Below are 20,744 nucleotides of genomic sequence, written 5' to 3' on the forward strand. Positions count from 1 at the left end.
TCTAAGTGCCTTGTTAAACAGAGAGTGCTGAATGGAGGTGAAGCCAGTAAACGAAGATACACTGCTTCCATGGAGGCAGTGGCTCTGTGTACATGGCAGATGTCCAGAAGATAAGGAATTGGGCACTCACGTGTAACACAGTATGGTGGGGTAACTGCTAGTCTGCAAAGGGAAAGATGGGGCTCACAGAGCTCCGAGAGGCACGTTTGTGTTGCCAGCACCTGGTAATTGTGGACAGTTTCCCCAAATGGGCACCCCACTGTGAGTAAATGGTGGCGATCCACCCCCGGACACCTTGCTTAACCCTGGAAAGTGTTACACTGACACACGCTCCCTCACATGGTTGGGCTACACATGACCTAGTACAAAAGAGATACAGTGTAAGTGAGGTAACATCTTTTATTGGGCCACTTCTGTTGGTGAGAGAGACAAGCTTTTGAGCTACACAGAGCTCTTCTCCCAGACCTGAAGAGACCTTGTCTCTTTCACCAACAGAAGTGACCCAATAAAAGATATTACCTCACCCACCTTGTATCTCTAATATCCTGGGACCAACATAACTACAACAACCCTGCAAACAATTACGTACAGAAGTCTAACATGGACCTTCCCATAACCCTGGGAGAAGCAGGAATGAAGTTAATGGTTGGGCAAAAGAGCAGCTGTTCAATCTTCAGACTTACTATCTCCCTTGAAAATGCTTTGCTTTAATTTATATCACATGTTGTATCAAGACAATTAGAGAAAAGGGTCTAGTAATTGCCAGTGTTGATGTACCAGAGGCAAACTCACTGGAATCTTTGTCTATGGAATACTCATTTATTTTAATTAGCTCTTAACAGCTTATAATAGAATTGTGGCTTAGCTGAAATTGGACAGCTTTTATCATATAATTATGTGCTGGACTGAGGAACTGATAGGTAAACTTGAACCAAATGGGATTTTTTCTTCATAAGGCCTCCCTGCTGAAATCAATAAGGAGTTAAGTGCTCACAGCAGATTCCTGATTTCATGACCCCCACCCTTTTCTTTTTTACCTTTGTTGCTGATTCTTTTGCTGATGCTGTTCAAGACCCACTCAATTGACCAATTTTTAGTGCCTGTATGCAACAGCAATACTAAGGTCTCAGAGAAACCTCTTATGTTGCAACTAACTGTATTTCTGGAGTGGTTGCTTATCAAGGCATGCAGCTCATTTTAAGTTATAATTATCTGGAGACTCAAGCCTGAACTAAGATGTCAGTAGATCAATAACAAAAAAATACAAATAATTATGCAGGGCAGGCTACCCAAACAGCTATGTTCTTTCTATGTGTGGGCCTTCATTTTAATTACCAAAACTAAAACTACATTCATTTGCAAAGGCTTTATTTTAGATTCAACAGAGATAAAAAAAAATTGTTAAGGATGAAAATCCATCTTTAGCCAAGTTAACTAAGCATAGACATTGCAGTATGTAGCATGCAGTCAAGCATCATATTCCAAGGCACCACTTAAAGTGACCGTACCATTTACGGGAATTAGGGACAGGAGGATAATTTCAGTTTTGACTCTGATTTTTTTGGCTTTTCCAGGTTTAAGCTAGAAAATTAACTTCCTTTTCCAAATCTGCCAGTAACAATGTATAATAATATTTAAGAATATGAGTTACCTAATCAATTGCCAAGGACTACCCCTTTTAGTTAGAATGAGGTAAGTGCACAATCTCCTGCAATTAATATAAAGGAACACACAAATTAAATTAGGAAATGTTGCATTTCACAGCTCTGTAACTGACTCGTACAGATATTTTTATTAATTCATTCATTTTATTTTATTTTTTGATTGATTGATTTTTGCTAAATAGCTTTTTAAAGGGAATGAGAAAGTCCTGTTTATTTATCTGAACATTCATCCACAGAAATCTTATTTCATTAGTCTTTTTAGACTGACTAGCATTAGGGGTCTCATATTTCTGCAGTATATAATGAGGTGATATTGTCTGTATCAGTATTTACAGGGCAAACTGGCTTCCATTTCTCTGAAAATTACTCTGAACATTTTTGTTATTGTTCTAAAGATTGGAAACTGATCATTTCAGTTTCTAGACTTGACAAAGTTAATTCTCAGTGCCAATAAATAATTAGTCCTCCCATTCACCCTGCAGGTCCATAGCCTGATTTTTCAGATAAAATATTTGTATATTAAGATTAGCATTAAACATAGCTAGTACAGGTACTTTACTATTACCTGGAGTTGCAACTAAAAAAGGAAACTGTGTCTGGCAGTTGGAAGAAAAGGTTGGGTTTTGTGGATGGCCAACTTCCGCACACATTTTATAGGTTTCAGAGTAGCAGCTGTGTTAGTCTGTATCTGCAAAAAGAACAGGAGGACTTGTGGCACCTTAGAGACTAACAAATTTATTTGACCATAAGCTTTCGTGAGCTATAGCTCACTTCATCGGATGCATTCAGTGGAAAATACAGTGGGGAGATTTTATATACACAGAGAACATGAAACAATGGGTATTACCATACACACTGTAACGAGAGTGATCAGGAAAGGTGAGCTATTTCCAGCAGGAGAGAAAAAAACCTTTTGTAGTGATAATCAAGGTGGGCCATTTCCAGCAGTTGACAAGAACGTGTGCGGAACAGTGGTGGGGGGGGTGGGGGCGAGGGGGATAAACATGGGAAAATAGTTTTACTTTGTGTAATGACCCATCCACTCCCAGTCTTTATTCAAGCCTAATTTAATGGTGTCCAGTTTTCAAACCAATTCCAATTCAGCAGTCTCTCACTGGAGTCTGTTTTTGAAGTTTTTTTGTTGAAGAATTGTGACTTTTAGGTCTGTAATCGAGTGACCAGAGAGATTGAAGTCTTCTCCAACTAGTTTTTGAATGTTATAATTCTTGATGTCTGATTTGTGTCCATTTATTCTTTTACGTAGAGAATGTCCGGTTTAGCCAATGTACATGGCAGAGGGGCATTGCTGGCACATGATGGCATATATCACATTGGTAGATGTGCAGGTGAACGAGCCTCTGATAGTGTGGCTGATGTGATTAAGCCCTATTATGGTGTCCCCTGAATAGATATGTGGATACAGTTGGCAACGGGCTGTCCTCTTAGGCGCTGTGAACCGCGGCCAGTGGGAGCCGTGATTGGCCGAACTGGCAGACGCGGCAGGTAAACAAACCTGCCCGGCCCACCAGCAGCTTTCCCTGAACAAGTGGCATCCCAAGTTTGGGAAACACTGGCCTAGATATATCTAGAAAAGGCATATCTTTTGGGGTGATTGATAAACCCGTACACTATGGGATACAAATACTTAAGCACAACAGAATGGGTTAAGAAGAGAGCTTCAGCATTAGCTTGACTTCCATTAATTTAGAAACTTAAAGGCTCAAGTGGCCAGCTGAGTAAACAGGATATGTCCAGATTATATATGCACACAGGCTTTGTGAAAATGCCTTCATTTCTGTGGGTTGAAGGGAGCTGAATGTAGAAGATTAGCATAAGAACAGAAGACAAAATTACCACTAGTCTCCAGAAGAGGTCACTAATCAAGAGGTTTTCCACACAAATCCAATTGAAAAAAAAAATCCTATTGAATTTTATGTTTTGCACTTTATAATAGTAAGTACATAGAAGATAGCTAGCGAACAGGGGACCGCGAACAGGGGAGCTAGAAAGGGAGTTTGTAGGAGGGAATCATAATATAATCGCTATGGTTAGGGCCGTTTGCCAGTGCCAATACTGCTCCTGTCTCCTTCACCTGTGCCCGTATCCAGACAGACACCTAACCATGGATGCCTCTACCCAGATCCTGGTGTGGACTTGCAGAGACTCTGGCCTGCATTTCCTACTCTCAGAACGCCAGGCTGGGGGGACCATCCATTGTGAAAGGTGCCTGCTGGTGGAATCTCTCAGGAAGCAGGAGGGAGAGCTACAGAAGGAGGTGGCTAGGCTGAGGAGCATCCGTGCCCAAGGGGAATTCCTCGAGAGTATTCATATGGAAATATCCAAGGCTGAGGAAGCTATCCAGCTACAGAGGACTGATGTCACACCACTGGGAGAGGAGGATATGGCTCTGTCACAGGGAGGACACTGACAGCTGGTAACTTCTGGCAGCAGACAGTGCTCCACCCCTACCCCCAACCCAGCCACCCTGGTTATGGAAAACCATTATGCTGCCCTGGCAATGAGTGACGAGGAATCACCCCCAAAGTTGGAGGAGGAGAAGCCAAGGCTGGGATGATCGCAGCCACCACTCCCAGGAGGAAATGTAAGGTAGTGGTGGTTGATGACTCTCTTCTGAGGGGGACAGAGGCACCCATCTATCGCCCTTACATGGCATCCCGGGAGGTATGCTGCCTGCCAGGGGCCCCTAGGCAAGACATTACAGAGGGATTGTCGAGGATCTTCCAGCCCTCTGACTACTACCCCATGCTACTCATCCATGTGGGCACTAATGATACTGCAAGGTGTGACCCTCAGCAGATCAGAAGTGACTACAGGGTTCTGGGAGGAAGGGTGAAGGAGTTGGGAGCACAGGTGGTATTCTCTTCATTCCATCCAGTCAAGGCTAGGGGCCCAGGCAGAGACAGATGCATCTTGGAGGTGAATGCCTGGCTGCAAAGATAGTGTTGCCAGGAGGGCTTCAGCTTCCTTGACCACGGGATGCTGTTCCAGAAGAAGGACTGCTACACAGAGATGGGGTCCACCTATCGAGGAAGGGGAAGAGCATATTTGGATACAGACTGGCTAACCTAGTAAGGAGGGCTTTAAACTAGGTTCGAAGGGGGACATGTGACCAAAGCCCACAGGTAAGTCAAAAACATCGAGACCTGGGAGAAGGGTCAGAATTTGGGGAGAGCATGAACTGTTATAGCGGGAATAAAAGAGAGAGAAGACAGATCTGGGGAGAAATCAAATCAGTATCTTAGATGTGTGTATACTAATGAGAGAAGTATGTGGGGAAAGCAGGAAGAACTTGAAATGCTAGTAAATAAACACAACTATGACATAGTTGGCATGACAGAGACCTGGTGGGATAATACGCATGACTGGAATATTAGTATAGAAGGGTACAGCTTGCTCAGGAAGGACAGGCAGGGGAAAAAGAGATGAGGTGTTGCCTTGGTATAATAAAAATGTATATACTTGGACTGAGGTTGAGGAAATAGGAGACAGTCTTGTTGAAAGTCTCTGGGTAAGGATAAAAGAGGTAAAAAAAAGGGTGATGTCATGGTAGGGGTCTACTACAGACCACCAAACCAGGAAGAAGAGATGGATGAGGCTTTTTTTAAACAACTAACAAAATCATCCAAAGCACAGAACTTGGTGGTGATGGGGAACTTCAACTACTTAGACATCTGTTAGGAAAATAACAGTGCAGGGCACAGATTATCCAACAAGTTCTGGAAATGTATTGGAGACCATTTTTTCATTTCAGAAGGTGGAGAAAGCTACTAGGGGAGAGGCTGTTCTAGGTTTGATTTTGACAAATAAGGAGGAACTGGTTGAGAATTTGAAAGTGGAAGGCAGTTTGGGTGAAAGTGATCACGAAATAATAGAGTCCATGATTCTAAGGAATGGTAGGAGGGAGATCAGCAAAATAAAGACAATGGATTTCAAGAAGGCAGACTTTAGCAAACTAAGGGAATTGGTAGGTAAGATTCAATGGTAAGCACGTCTAAAGTGAAAACAATAGAAGACAGTTGGCAGTTTTTCAAAGAGACATTATTAAGGCACAAGAGCAAACTATCCCACTGCATAGGAAAGATAGGAAGTATGGCAAGAGACCACCCTGGGTTAACCAGGAGCTCTTCAATGATCTAAAAATCAAAAGCGAGTCCTACAAAAAGTAGAAACTAGGTCAAATGACAAAGGATAAATATAAACAAATAACACAAGTATGTAGGGACAAAATTAGAAAGGCCAAGGCACAAAACAAGATCAAACTAGCTAGAGACATAAAAGTAACAAGAAAACATTCTACAAATATATTAGAAGCAAGAGGAAAACTAAGGACAGGGCAGGCCCGTTACTAAATGAGGGGGGAGGGAAATAACAGAAAATGTGGAAATGACAGAGGTGCTTAATGACATCTTGGTTTTGGTTTTCAGCAAAAAGGTTGGTGGTGATTGGACATCTAATATAGTGAATGTCAGTGAAAATGAGGTAGGATCAGAGGCTAAAAGAGGAAAAGAACAAGTTAAAAATTACTTAGACAAGTTAGATGTCTTCAGGTCACCAGGACCTCATGAAATGCATCGTAGAATACTCAAGGAGCTGACTGAGGAGATATCTGAGACATTAGCAATTATCTTTGAAAAGTCATGGGAGAGATTCCAGAAGACTTGAAAAGGGCAAATATAGTGCCAATCTATAAAATGGGAAATAAGGACAACCCAGGGAATTACAGAGCAGTCAGCTTAACTTCTGTACCCAGAAAGATAATGGAGCAAATAATTAAACAATCAATCTGAAAACATCTAAAAGATAATAAGGTGATAAGTAACAGTCAGCATGGATTTGTCAACAATCATGCTAAACCAACCTGATAGCTTTCTTTGACAGGGTAACAAGTCCTGTAGGTGGGGGGAAGTGGCAGATGTGGAATATCTTGACTTTACTAAAGTTTTTGATACTGTCTCACATGACCTTCTCACACTCAAACTAAGGAAATGCAACCTAGATGGAGCTACTATAAGGTGGGTGTAACGGGCAAATGGTAATTAATTCAAAAATGATCTGGACAAACTGGAGAAATGGTCTGAAGTAAATAGGATGAAATTCAATAAGGACAAATGCAAAGTACTCCATTTAGGAAGGAACAATCAGTTGCACACATACAAAATGAGAAATGGCTGCCTACGAAGAAGTACTGTGGAAAAGGGATCTGGGGGGTCATAGTGGACCATAAGCTAAGTATGAGTCAACAGTGTAACACAATTGCAAAAAAAGCAAACATCATTCTGTGATGTATGAGCTTCAGTGTTGTAAATAAGACATAAGAAGTAGTTCTTCTGCTCTACTCCGTGCTGATTAGGCCTGTCATAAATATAAAGGGAAGGGTAAACCCCTTTGAAATCCCTCCTGGCCAGGGGAAAGCTCCTCTCACCTGTAAAGGGTTAAGAAGCTAAAGGTAACCTCGCTGGCACCTGACCAAAATGACCAATGAGGAGACAAGATACTTCCAAAAGCTGGGAGGAGGGAGAGAAACAAAGGGTCTGTGTGTCTGTCTATATGCTAGTTTCTGCCGGGGATAGACCAGGAATGGAGTCTTAGAACTTTTAGTAAGTAATCTAGCTAGGTATGCGTTAGATTATGATTTCTTTAAATGGCTGAGAAAAGAATTGTGCTGAATAGAATAACTATTTCTGTCTGTGTATCTTTTTTGTAACTTAAGGTTTTGCCTAGAGGGGTTCTCTATGTTTTGAATCTAATTACCCTGTAAGGTATCTACCATCCTGATTTTACAGGGGGGATTTCTTTACTTCTATTTACTTCTATTTTTATTAAAAGTCTTCTTGTAAGAAAACTGAATGCTTTTTCATTGTTCTCAGATCCAAGAGTTTGGGTCTGTGGTCACCTATGCAAATTGGTGAGGCTTTTTATCCAACATTTCCCAGGAAAGGGGGGGGGTGCAAGGTTTTGGGAAGTATTTTGGGGGGAAAGACGTGTCCAAACAGCTCTTCCCCAGTAACCAGTATTAGTTTTGTGGTGGTAGTGGCCAATCCAAGGACAAAGGGTGGAATATTTTGTACCTTGGGGAAGTTTTGACCTAAGCTGGTAAAGATAAGCTTAGGTTTTTCATGCAGGTCCCCACATCTGTACCCTAGAGTTCAGAGTGGGGGAGGAACCTTGACAAGGCCTCAACTGGAGTATTGTGTCCTTGGAGCCACATTTCAGGAAAGATACGGACAAACTGGAGAAAGTCCAGAGAAGGGCAACAAAAATGATTAAAGGTCTAGAAAACATGACCTATGAGGGAAGATTGAAAAAAAAATGGGTTTGTTTAGTCTGGAAAAGAGAAGACTGAGAGGGGACATGATAGCAGTTTTCAAGAACATGAAAGGTTGTTACAAGGAGGAGGGAGAAAAAAATTTCTTCTTAACCTCTGAGGATAGGACAAGAAGCAATGGGCTTAAATTGCAGCAAGGGAGGTTTAGGTTGGACATTAGGAAAAAAATCTTAACTGTCAGAGTGATTAAGCACTGGAAGAATTGAATAGGGAGGTTGTGGAATCTCCATCACCGGAGATTCTTAAGAGCAAGTTAGACCAACACCTGTTGGGAATGGTCTAGATAATACCTAGTCCTGCCATGAGTGCAAAAGCTTGGACTAGATGACTTCTTGAGGTCCCTTCCAGTCCTATGAGTCTAAGATACACGTTCTAATTATTTAAATGTTGATGGTTTTGCAAAATAACAGTGACTGTTCCATACTGAACCACATTTATGAACCGCATTCTCTAATGTTTCATCACCCAGTAAGTCCAGGGCCTGAACTCATATACAGAGCAAAGCAAGAGGTTCTTACATTCACAGATAGGGTATGTTGATCCATTGAACTGATACATCAGTACTAAATGCCTCCAATGCGTAATCTAATAGTAATATTAGGGTTCACATTTTCAATTTGGGAGATATATTTGTCTTTTGCTGTGTGCTGAATTTCATAGCTTAGCAGATCTCCCCATCTGTCCATAAATGGGGGCTGCTCAATGTCCACAGCAATGGCTCCTTTTTACCATGGGGGTGGGGAGAAGTCTATCCAGCTCCAGCCCCCAACAGCACAAAGTGAGAGAATCTCCCTGAAAGAATACTCAGAGATTTTCCCTCCAAAAGCCCCTCCCTGTGTGTTTTAACATGAGAGGGATGGCTTGGCTTCTGGTCAGGGTGCAAAGCACTTACAGAAAAGACAAAAATTCTGTGCCTAGCTCCATCTGTGGCTACAGGCTATTGAGAGTGCATAAGAATTACACAAGTTGATTTACTTTATGAAAAATGATTAGTAAAACCCCTGTGGATTTCTTAACTGTACTGTGGTGGGATATAAGATTAGTGTAGCAATTCCCATCATCAAATGTATTTACTGTTAAAATATTGGATTAGTGATGTTGTTATCCACTGTTCCAAGATTAAAAAGTGATTCTTTAAAACTGTGAAGAAAAATACTACGCTCCATCACTTGTAATTAGGCTTGCAGTGTGAGTGTGGGTTTTTTTCCCCTTCCTATTAAAAAATTCTGCTCACTAAAAAAAAAAAAGAAACGCAGTTCCCTTATTTTGCTTTGTAAAGAGAAAGGGTCATACTTACTCGATAAAATTATCCCTATGTATTTCATTGCACCTGCCAGTCAGGCTCCTCAGCAACATCAGGTCATCATAAATAACCAACATCCCATACCTTGCACTACCTGGTCTATAAAACACACAGTGATGTACATGCCAGCTGGGAATAATTATAAGTGAGATTTTAATCACTGGACATTTAACGTTCCTGAAGAAAGGTCTTTTTTTTTCTAGTGTTTTGTGAAAAGAGGGTGTTGTTGACCTCCAGTGTCATCATCTTCTGGGTTTTGGTTGAGAATATGGGCTGAGGGATACGGGGTGGTCAGTTAAGAGTGGTTATTTGCTATATTTGTTAGTCTGGATTTTGACCAAACAAATCTTTGTTGTTTGCCTTTGCTTATGTTTAAAGGTATAAAGTGCCTAGAGTTGTTAGACTAGGTGCTTAAAAAGAAATACATAAAAAAGATTCAACTGCCATTCATTTCCCTCCTCTCATGTAATGCTGCCAACCATCTCTGAAATTCCTTGGGTACTTTAGATACAGAGTGCAGACAGTGCAAAGAGTGTGAACAGAGGAAAGTTTAATAATGCACACAAAAAATCTGAAATTGACACAATGGTATTTACACCCTACTGGCCTTAGTGGCAAAAGCTGTCAGGTGCCCACTGCCGCAGAATTTATCTAGCCAACTCCAGGCATTGTTCCCATTACTTATCCTATTAAACTGGATCTCAGCCCTTAGCATTCTTCTTTCTTGCTCTAGGTTAATTCTCCCTCCCCCTTGACCTCTTAATCCACGATGCTGACATAAAACACTATAAATGAGAGTACCCAATGCTAGAGCTTGGTTTGACTTTAAATTGCCCTATGTCTACCTGACCCTCAGAAATCTAGGCTATTTGCATGTATTCTTAACTGCAGCTGACGCAGTTTTGAATAACCTTGACACAGTTTATCAGCCAAATGTTTAATCAGGCAGTGCAGCAAGAAAACGTAACCACAACAATACAAGGTATTTAACATTTCAATACAGTGTATAAACTGATGAGAAGCTCATCTTAGCAGTCACTATCATGTACCCTTTTCCTGGTGCTCTCTTCCTCTGCAAAAATCTTGTCTAAAATTTACCGGAGAACTATATATAATCGTTCCCTGATGTTGTCATATGTTTTATGTTCCACACAGGAAAGTTCAATTTCAAATCACTGGGTTCATAGTGAGAGCAACAGAGAACTGTTTGAATTAATTAGGGGTCATAGTGGAGGTAAAGGATTTTGACTGTGTGTTCGGAACCACAAATCCATGGCTTTGACGGGACTCCTTTTCCACCCATGCAACGAAGTGTCACTGAGAAAGCTTTGCTGGGATTCAGTTTTCCTGGAAGAGGACAACTGAATTTCAAACTGTCTGGCTTATGGGTCTATTTAAAACTGCTATAATTGGCTGGAATTTTTTTGGGGAGGACCAAAACCACAATGGAACTGAAAACAAAGAAACACCCCCACAAGAACACTTACCTTGTCTTACTCTCTATATGCAAAACTGTCCAAACACCAATATCTGCCTGTGTCTCCACTTCCTGTCATCGGGACACAGATGTGGTAGTTTTTGCTTCAGTGATTGTGCATGTGACCAGATTGGCCTCTGAACACTGAAGATGTGCTACAGGCTGCAGGGTTTATTTCCTTTTGTTGATAAAATGCAACCTGCTACTAAGTGGCTGACTTGGAATTCATAGAAAAATTCACTAAGTTATTTGTATTATTTATTGAGAATTCAAAGAGAACTGTTGAGTATCCCTTTTAGAAAAGAGGCACTCATTCAGCCCCATCTAAATATCATATTCCTATAAATAGCAGTTGCTTCTTCCTGCGGTGCTTCCCACTAGATTTTAAGCATATTCTGCTTGCTTTTAGAGTTGGGAACCAATTTGCTTTATGGGCACCATTTGTACCATTTGCCCGTTGCTCATAAAACAGACAAAGCCTTTATCAGTACCATGAATTTTCACTCACTTTATATAAAATGTCTAAGGAGGGATTTGCAGTAGCCTGAATTACATCCATGAAATAATTAACAACTAATTTAATTTTCTGCTACGATAATGGCCTCAGTGTTTTACATTTTGTTGATCACATTTCTTCCATTCCAACAAAAAACTCATAAAAATTGTATCTGGTTTAAATTTTTTTTCTAAATAACTAAGTAAGATGAGTGTCCAAAACATTACATTTTTAAAGCTATTCAGTCGCACAAGCAAATATGAAGTAAAGTAAGGATTTGTTCCTAATCTGAGATAGATGGATATGGAATAGCAAACATAATACATTGAAAAATCCCATGCAGCATGAGTGAATGCAACATATTGGGTGGTGTGTGTATACAACTGTCCCTAATAAAGGTCATCTTTATTGTTCGTAACTATTCCTTTAGCTTAAGGCGTAAAGTCCTGTGCTTTGGAAGCTAATGATTCAAGGCTTTTACTTTCATTTCACATGCACATTTTACCTAGCAACAGGGATATCTGTATATATGCAAGCACAGTTCAAGAGCATATCATTCAAAATCAGCAGTAATTCAATCCCATGTCCATCAGACCTCAATCAAGTCTTCAGATAATGAGATGCTGATTTTCAAGGAGCAAGCCCAGAGGTGCATGAACAGTCAGCATCATGCCTCATGTAAACATTCACTTACTGCAAAAGTTCACACAAACTATTTTGAGAGAACACAAGTGGATGTTCAGTTCCAATTGTGAGTTCCCATGTTGGATTTTCTGCATACACTTGCAATAAATATGATTGTAAAATGTCATGGGCTCCAATACATAATTCGTTTTTAAAATCAGGCCCTAAGTGAAGGCAGAGCTGCTTGAGAGGAATGCTCACAGTGTAAAACGTCTGGCAGAACTCTAACTATAGGCAGAAATTACCAAGTGTACAAGAGCACTGTAATTACAGTGGGTCAGTCCTCTTCCGACACCCCCATCCAATATTTATACATAAATGAAGGCAGGGCTGATATGTAAGAGACAAATAAAGGAAATGGCTCTAAATTCCTAAATTTAGCATAATACACAAATTAGTAATAAATGATTTGCCAAAGTAAATACTCCAAAATAGGATCCTATAAAGCATTGTGTGTTCCTGAAGGTAAATGTTGCATATCAATATTCTCATTCATCCACCTCCCTGTCTTCTGATTTGAATAAGCATCACATCTTTTCTGGTGGGTCAAACTGTTGGACCTTAAGATTTAATATGTCAAATTCATGAGCCTTCGCTTTAAGCTGTCATTCTGTAGGCTTAAATAGAATTCTATCCCAGAAGTTAATGAGCTGTTCATAATTTCCTAAGACACCATTTGGATACTGATTTAATTTTAAATTTCTATTTTGTCACTGGTTTATTTCAACCCCCATTATAATGATGTGTGTCAGGAAAAAGGTCCATGAATGACGTGAGCTGACATCCTTATATTTTTTTGAGGGTATGAAACATGTGGGGGGGGTGGGGCGGGGGAGGGAGGAGAGGGGGTGAGAAAAAGGAAGCAGATCTTAAGAGGGCTAAGCCAAATAACATAGCACTTACAGCCACATTAACCATGGGACTCTCATAGAAGAACCTAAAGCAAATGCCACATGATGCTACTTACCACAGAGCTACCCATTACAGTGCTTCTTTGGAGACTCAAATTGATACTGTTAAGACTCACAGAAATGAACACTACTATGCTACTGGGGAGCAGAGGCAAACACAGAAACTTATCAATAATGTGGTTCCTACCTACCTGGGGCTGAGTCCATGATTCCAGGCTTGTCTCTTTCAAAGGGCTCTGGGGTCTTCCCTTCTCTTTTGTGTGCTTTTGAAGGGAGAAACAAATGTATCAGGTTATCTGCTCAGCCAACATTCATATGAACACTCATTTTCTATTGTAAGGTACAAATTACAAGACATGCATAAAATTCAGACAATGATCGTCAACCAGAAATGCCTACATTTCCAGAGGTCACTGGGATAGGTCTCAGAGTAGCAGCCATGCTCAAATAAATTTGTTAGTCTCTAAGGTGTCACAAGTACTCCTTTTCTTTTTGGGATAGGTCCTTTTTTTTGGACTCAGTACATAACCCAGTTTTAATGTAGCAGTAATGTAGTGAGGAATCCCAACAAGATTGAATCTCATGCTTTGTTGAATTGAACAGCAGCACTTTTTCAGTCTTTCTTGAAAGCTCTTTTATAACATTAGATATAAAAGTAATAGATAGCTCTGATAAAGCAATTTTCATCTAAACATCTCAAAGCGTTTACAGATGGGGAAACTGAGGCACAGAGAAGAGACGTGACCTTCCCATCACCACACCACAAGCCAGTGGAAGAATCTGGAATAGAAACCAGACTCCTGATTTCAAGTTCAGTGTCCTGTCCAGAAGACCACATTGCCACGCCTCATTTATTTTGGCAAGTGAGGACATACCATGAATATAACATCTGTTACCCACAAAGCAACTGCAATTAATTTAAGTGTGGCCTATCAAAAACAAAACAAAAATCAAACAGAAATCCCCTCCAAAACACCTACTTTTTAAACACTGTGTTATTGAGGTTTCTTTCATGCTTTTGGCTGATAGCCTTTCCCTTTCCTTAAAGCTCTTTATAATAGGAGCTTAGAAGGATGTGCTGTTTAATAGCTCATTGACCCTTAAACTCTGAGAATTCTAAAGAAGTGGCAAGACTGACCCCAAATCAAAAGTCTTTACAATCAGATGACTTAAAGGAGCCCTTGAAGAATTATATTTGCTGACTCTTCATATTCCCAAGTAAATTACTGACATTTCCAAATCACCCTGCCAACTTGTCAATGTGTATAATTGCTCAGCTCTGCTCATAAATGTTTTGGATTTTATGAGTATAGGAATTGAGTGCAATTTCAACTACCAGAGAGTCATTGTTAAAGTCTTGTGTGAGTATATTATGCCTACCCACACATATAACAGGTCTGAAGATAAATAGCAAACATCACACTTTTCATAACACTAAAGTGGTCACTACCTATTTTTGGCAGTGTCTTGCTATATACTGCAGAATAATAGATTTGGTAAATAGTAAGACATCATCTGACATCCTGAAGGGCATTGACTAAGATTTTTCAATAAAACTAGAAGAACTAAACTGAATGTTGGCTGGAAGCATTAAATAAATTTTCCTAGATAAATGGTCAAATAAATATATCTATCCTCACACAGAGACTGATATACAATAATAATTGATAAAAGTATCCCAGGAGTATGCTATTATAATATTCAGACTAATACAGACTTCATTAACAGTAGTTCTATCAATGGAAGCTGTGCATTTTCTCATTTTATATGTTCTTCTGTACAAGATTTCTGTTTTGGACTTTCCTAAGAAATATTACATGCTGTAGTGTTGTTCAAGACAGCAATCACATTTAGCAGTCCTGCTAAAGACAGAGATGGTTCATGAACCCATACATTACTCTCAAGAGGGAAACAGCATGATCCAAAGGTTAGAGCACAGGATTGGGACGGAAGAAACCTGAGTTTTATCACAGACTCTGCTTATGACTCATGGTGTAACCATGGACAAGTCACATACCTGCTTCTTGTCTGTTTCTCCATCTGTAAAAGGAGAAATATACACTTTTGTGAAGTTCATCACCATCCTCTGACAAAAGGCACTATTAAGGGACAGATTTTATTATGACATCTTTATTTTCATAGCTGTGAAAATTTACACTCTGACATGCCATGTTATGGGAGAGCCTAATGACATGTCATAATGCAGCACAACAGTGTCATATATGAGTGTCTCAGATCATGGCGAGTAGTGCAGTATAAATACATAGAAATGTGATCAGCCAAAAGATTTGCTGTCTCTGGTAATATATATTTTTAGTATCTGATTAAAATGAAGGATGTCAAAAACACAGTCTGTAGGCTACCTCAGCTATCTTCTGTTTGTATGGATTACTGAGAGTGCCAAGTTCAAATGACCATGGAAATAAACAGAGAATTTAATTATGGTAGATTATATAATGGCTGCAGATGGTGGTGGGGGGGAGCATCTTGTTTTAAAATTGTACAATTACACATCCCTGTCATTTGCCTGTGGTGTTGGATGATGTGATGACAACTGAACATGATTCAGTGTTCAAATATGACAATGAATAGATTAATTTTCTCTGAGGGAAAAAAATACCAGATTTAGTGTGAATCAAATCCAATTAAAAGGGGCATATTTGTTTCATATTCTGTGGGGGAAAGCGATGTTTTTTCATATATACACAAGTATAGGTAAATATATTCTACTTTTAAGCCGAATAAACAACACACATGTGTATATATCATTAGTTAGTAGTAGTAGTAAATACATTTACTGTGGTACTACCTAGTGGCAAATGTCATGAGAAACACATTGTGTTAGGTGCTGTAGAAATACTTAAAATATTTATTAACTAGTTTTGATAAAATAAGAACCCTTCCAAATATTTTGTCCATTTTTAGTATCAAATTCCAAAAATCCTTCTAATGAGGTTTGGAAATGTTGGCTAACTGGTTTTCCACTTCCAGTTTCTGTCCAGGAAAGGCAACAGAACTGCTCAAATACCGTCAAGAAAGGCTGTTCTTTTCCTAGGGCAGTGTTTCCCCAAACTTGGGACGCCGCTTGTTCAGGGAAAGCCCCTGGCTGGCAGGCCCAGTTTGTTTACCTGCTGCGTCCGCAGGTTCAGCCGATTGCGGCTCCCACTGGCTGTGGTTCGCCACTGCCAACAGGGGCTGCGGGAAGCGGTAGCCAGTACGTCCCTTGGCCTGCACCGCTTCCCGCAGCCCCCGTTGGCAGCGGCGAACCGCAGCCAGTAGGAGCCACGATAGGCCAAACCTGTGGACGCGGTAGGTAAACATACCAGCCCGGCCTGCCAGGAGCTTTCCCTGAACAAGCGGAGTCCCAAGTTTGGGAAACACTGTCATAGGGAATTGCCAGCTATGATCTGAAATGAAAATGCCACAAATCTGATCAGGAAAACATGTTTTCATAAAATTTCCAGGTCAGTTTTCCAGTCTCCAGAAACTTCAAAACCAGTAGTAACTTGAGTACTACAGAAAGAGGCAGGAGGGGGAACAGGAAGATGCTTGGAAACAAAGAGAAGGACTGAGATCAGGAAGAGGAACTGGGCACTATCCTTATGCAATGCAAAACTCTTTAAGATAAGTTATTTTTTCATAATAAATGAGAACTACGAGCAAAAATCCATAACAGTCACTGGAAAGACTACTATTGACTTAAGTTTGAACATTTGAACATTCAAAAGAGAGGACACTCCATGGGGGGGAGGGGGGGATATGCTCACGCCCCCCACCCCGAGTCCTGCCCCACCTCCACGCCTTCCCCACCCCCATTCCAACCCCTTCCCCCAATGTCCCCACCCCAACTCCACTCCCTCCCTGCCCCATTGGACCCCTTCCCCAAATCCCCACCCTGGCCCCGCCTCCTCCTCTAAGCGCACCGCGTTCCCCCTCCTCTCCCCTTCCTCCCAGCTGTGCAAAACAGCTGTTTCGCGGCGCAAGCGCTGGGAGCTAGGGGAAAAAGCGGGCACTCTCTCAAGTGATCAACTTTCACTTTCTTTCTAGAATGATCAACATTCACTCTCTTTCTTGAAAGATCAACTCTTATTTGGGGGAAAATAATAATGGCAAAATCCCGGACGTTTTTAGATATTTAAAAATTCCTCCTGGAGGCGATTTAAAAACCAAAAAGCCAGACATGTCCAGGAAAATACGGACGTACAGTAACCCTACCTAAGTGCACTTTGGATCAAGCCCCGAGGATGTAACTTTTGAAAAAATTGCGTGCATACACCAACACTTTATATTTTGCTGAGTGGCTTTCAAACATTAACAAATCAACACGCAAACCACCCTTGGTGAACTAGGTATCGTAAAAGAAATGTGATCATCACTCCAGCCACCACTCATATAGTACCACCTCAGGAGTAAAAATATGTTTAGAAAGGGCATAGAACAGGAAGCCAAGGCTAGCATCCTTTCTCTTTCAAGAAGTGGCAAGAGAAACAAGTGGTCAGGATCCTGATTTTATTTTTCACCCATAGTATGAATTCTATACTTGACAATCTTCTACCTTGCCTTTTGCAGAAGTAAGCATCATATATATTATCAGTTGTTATTTAAAATAATCACTGTCTCAATTTAAGCACTATTGTGTCTTGTTTTTAGCAACCAAGCGCCCATTTCTAGGGAAATGCAAGTGGCATGATGCCACAGTGTTATAAAACAATTCTTGTAGTTTTTAATGGATAATGCTGAGTGTCACCGTGTTGTTTTAACAGCCACTTCACTCTAAGACTCTGACAAGTGCCAAAAATGTGTGCTACTCAACCTTCAAAAAATAAATTAAAATTGCTGTGAATATATGTTCACCATTTAATTAAATGTAATTCCTTGAGGAAGGGGGTAAATTATTAATGTGTCCTAACCTGTGTAGTTGGACTGGATATGTGCAAAAAGAGAAGTTACCAGACAACCAGATGCCTGCTCCCATACTGTCAATTTTATAAACAAGCAAGCACAGAATAAATAATGGCCTAAGCCTGATGTAACATTTATCTCCATTTTATGGAAGCATCTGATGACTTGTGGGTGGCTGATGTACTCTGAGAAGCTAAGAGTTAGAACTGGAATTAAAAGTAGTAGCTGTCAGGTTCCCATTTATTTCTTTTTAAACCTAGCTTTCCTCCCTCTAGTCCATTGGTTTTCAACCTTTTTTCATTTGTGGGCCCTTAAAAAATTTCAAATGTAAGTGCGGACCCCTTTGGAAATCTTAGAAAATAGTTTGTGGATTCTCAAGGATCCGCAGACCCCAGGTTGAAAAGCACTGTTCTATGATAATGACAACCTTTTGCAGACCCTGTAGACCAGTGGTTTCCAAACTAGGAGCGCCGCTTGTTCAGGGAAAGCCCCCGGTGGACTGGGCCGGTTTGTTTACCTGCTGCGTCCACAGGTTCGGCTGATCGCGGCTCCTACTGGCCATGGTTTGCCGCTCCAGGCCAATGGGGGCTGCGGGAAGTGGCGTAGGCTGTGGGACATCCTGGCCGCCCTTCCTGCAGCCCCCATTGGCCTGGTGAGGTGAACAGTGGCCAGTGGGAGCCGTGATCGGCTGAACCTGCAGACACGGCTGGTAAACAAACCAGCCTGGCCCGCCAGGGGCTTTCCCTGAACAAGCGGTGCCCCTAGTTTGGGAACCACTGCTTTAGACATAGTCTGTGGACCCCCAAGGGTCAGTGTTGAAAACCAGCGCTGCAGTCAAAACAAGTTAGAACTGACCCAAGCTAATTTTCTGCAGGTTCATTAAAAAGTTACATTTACAAGGCATTAATGAACTCTGTAGCTCAATATTAACCTGGCCAGAAGTCATAGGTTCTCTGTGCAAATAAGCCTAAAGGGCATCAGGGCAAAGGAACAAAAAGAAAATGCTTGGGATTAAATTATGAAGGTATTGAAACCCTACTGAATTCCAACAGGATACCATATTTCATCAAGCTGTATGGGAGGAAGAAAGTCTGCTAGTTCCCTGCAAATGCAGAGTAAGTGGATGATTGTGGGAATATTACCAAAGACCAGTATAATCAAAAAGCAAATGGGTCATTACCCTACAGTAAATAATTTTATTTGTACAATACAACAACCAAAAAACCCACAACAACTCTACACTATTAGACTTAATCTATTTATTACTGCAGTTTTACAAAGAGATAGGCTGGTTTGCTACAGTACCAGAAAATATAATATTCTATACCATGTCTTCCCTGTTAGAGACATTGGCTGTGAATGTTGGAGCATGGTCTGAGAGAAGATGCTGAAATATGCTACCACAACATTTGTCCTCTCCTCCACCCTGGCCCCCTCACCTGGTCCAGTTCTCCCTCCTGATCTCAACCACAGTGGTTTCACACCCTTTTTTCTTCCACCATACCCTTTCCTCCACCATTCCCTGGTATACTCTGTCTGAGCTGCTCAGAAACTCCCCAGGCTCTCTTCCATGAATGTCAAGTAATTCCTACTCCCACTCAGATTGCCTCCCAAACTCTTTCCTCACAGTACCTTTCCTGATCACACATTTCTCATCCACAAGTCAATACTGCCTTTTCCTATCCCACTTTTTAAAATACACCATAATAGAGGCTCAACTTAAATGTATACCCCAAATAAAAAAAAAACCATAGTAATATAACCAAAAAAGTGCCACCGTGGCTAAACAACAAAGTAAAAGCAGCAGTGACAAAAAGGCATCCTTTAAAAAGTGGAAATTAAATCCCAGTGAGGAAAAGAGAAAGGAGCATAAACTCTGGCAAATATAATTATATAATTAATATAATCATTAAAAAAGGGATAGATAAGATAACAGAAAATATATTGCCTCTATATAAATCCATGGTACTCCCACATCTTGAATACTGCATGCAGATGTGGTCACCCCACCTCAAAAAAGATAAATTGGAATTGGAAAAGATTCAGAAAAGGGCAACAAAAATAATTATGGGTATGGAGAGCTGCCATAGGAGGAGAGGTTAATAAGATTGGGACTTAGGGGGGATATGATAGAGGTCTATAAAATAATGCTGGTGTGGAAAAAGTAAATAAGGAAGTGTTATTTACTCCTTCTCATAACACGAGGGGTCACCAAATGAAATTAACAGGGAGCAAGTTTAAAACAAACAAAAGGAAGTATTTGTTCACACAACACACAGTCAACCTGTGGAACTCTTTGCCAGAGGATGTCATGAAGGCCAAGACTATAACAGGGTTCAAAAAAGAACTAGATAAGTTCATGGAGGATAGGTCCATCAATGGCTGTTAGCCAGGATGGGCAGGGATGGTGTCCCTACCATCTGTTTGCCAGAAGCTGGGAATGGGTGACAGGGGATGGATCACCTGATGATTACCTGTTTTGTTCATTCCCTCTGGGGCACCTGGCATTGGTCACTGTCGGTAGACAGGATACTGGGCTAGATGGACCTTTAGTCTGACCCAATATGGCCATTCTTATGTTCCCTTTCCTCCCAATGCTGTCTCCTACCAGTTGACAGAAGAAGCAAGGGCAGAGTCTTTCACACATCCCAACAGCCAGCATAATAAGGGATATACCACAATGACCATAAATTTAGGCTCCTTGATTTTTGCAGCACCAATACTGGATCCTGTGGCAAGCTAACATTTAGTCAGCAGCCTGCAGGATGTGAGGAACATATTCACAGAGATTTGTTTTCCATTAAACATAAAATGAATAAAATCAAGCATGTTCTCTATAATTCAAGAAAATAATTCATTTTCTGGAGGGTTTTTTTTTCTATGAATCTAATGATATTGCAGAATTCAGCTGTGGAAAGCTTCAGAATACAGTTCCTATATGCCACAGAGTACAAAGGGCCT

The 20,744-nt window shown here is 40.7% G+C and overlaps 1 protein-coding gene across 3 annotated transcripts in view; it reads right to left on the reverse strand.

The window, feature by feature from the left end:
* Window positions 1–20,744, reverse strand: part of PCDH11X (protocadherin 11 X-linked) — a 1,007,737-nt gene that overhangs the window by 511,978 nt on the left and 475,015 nt on the right. For all 3 annotated transcript variants that reach the window (XM_078854233.1, XM_073360862.2, XM_073360864.2), the window contains one exon: window positions 13,073–13,144. In XM_078854233.1, coding sequence (XP_078710359.1) covers window positions 13,073–13,144 — 72 coding nt within the window. The remainder of the gene's footprint in view (window positions 1–13,072; window positions 13,145–20,744) is intronic.

This window comes from Lepidochelys kempii, chromosome 9 (genome assembly GCF_965140285.1).
Source record: "Lepidochelys kempii isolate rLepKem1 chromosome 9, rLepKem1.hap1, whole genome shotgun sequence".
NCBI classification, from domain to species: Eukaryota; Metazoa; Chordata; order Testudines; family Cheloniidae; genus Lepidochelys; species Lepidochelys kempii.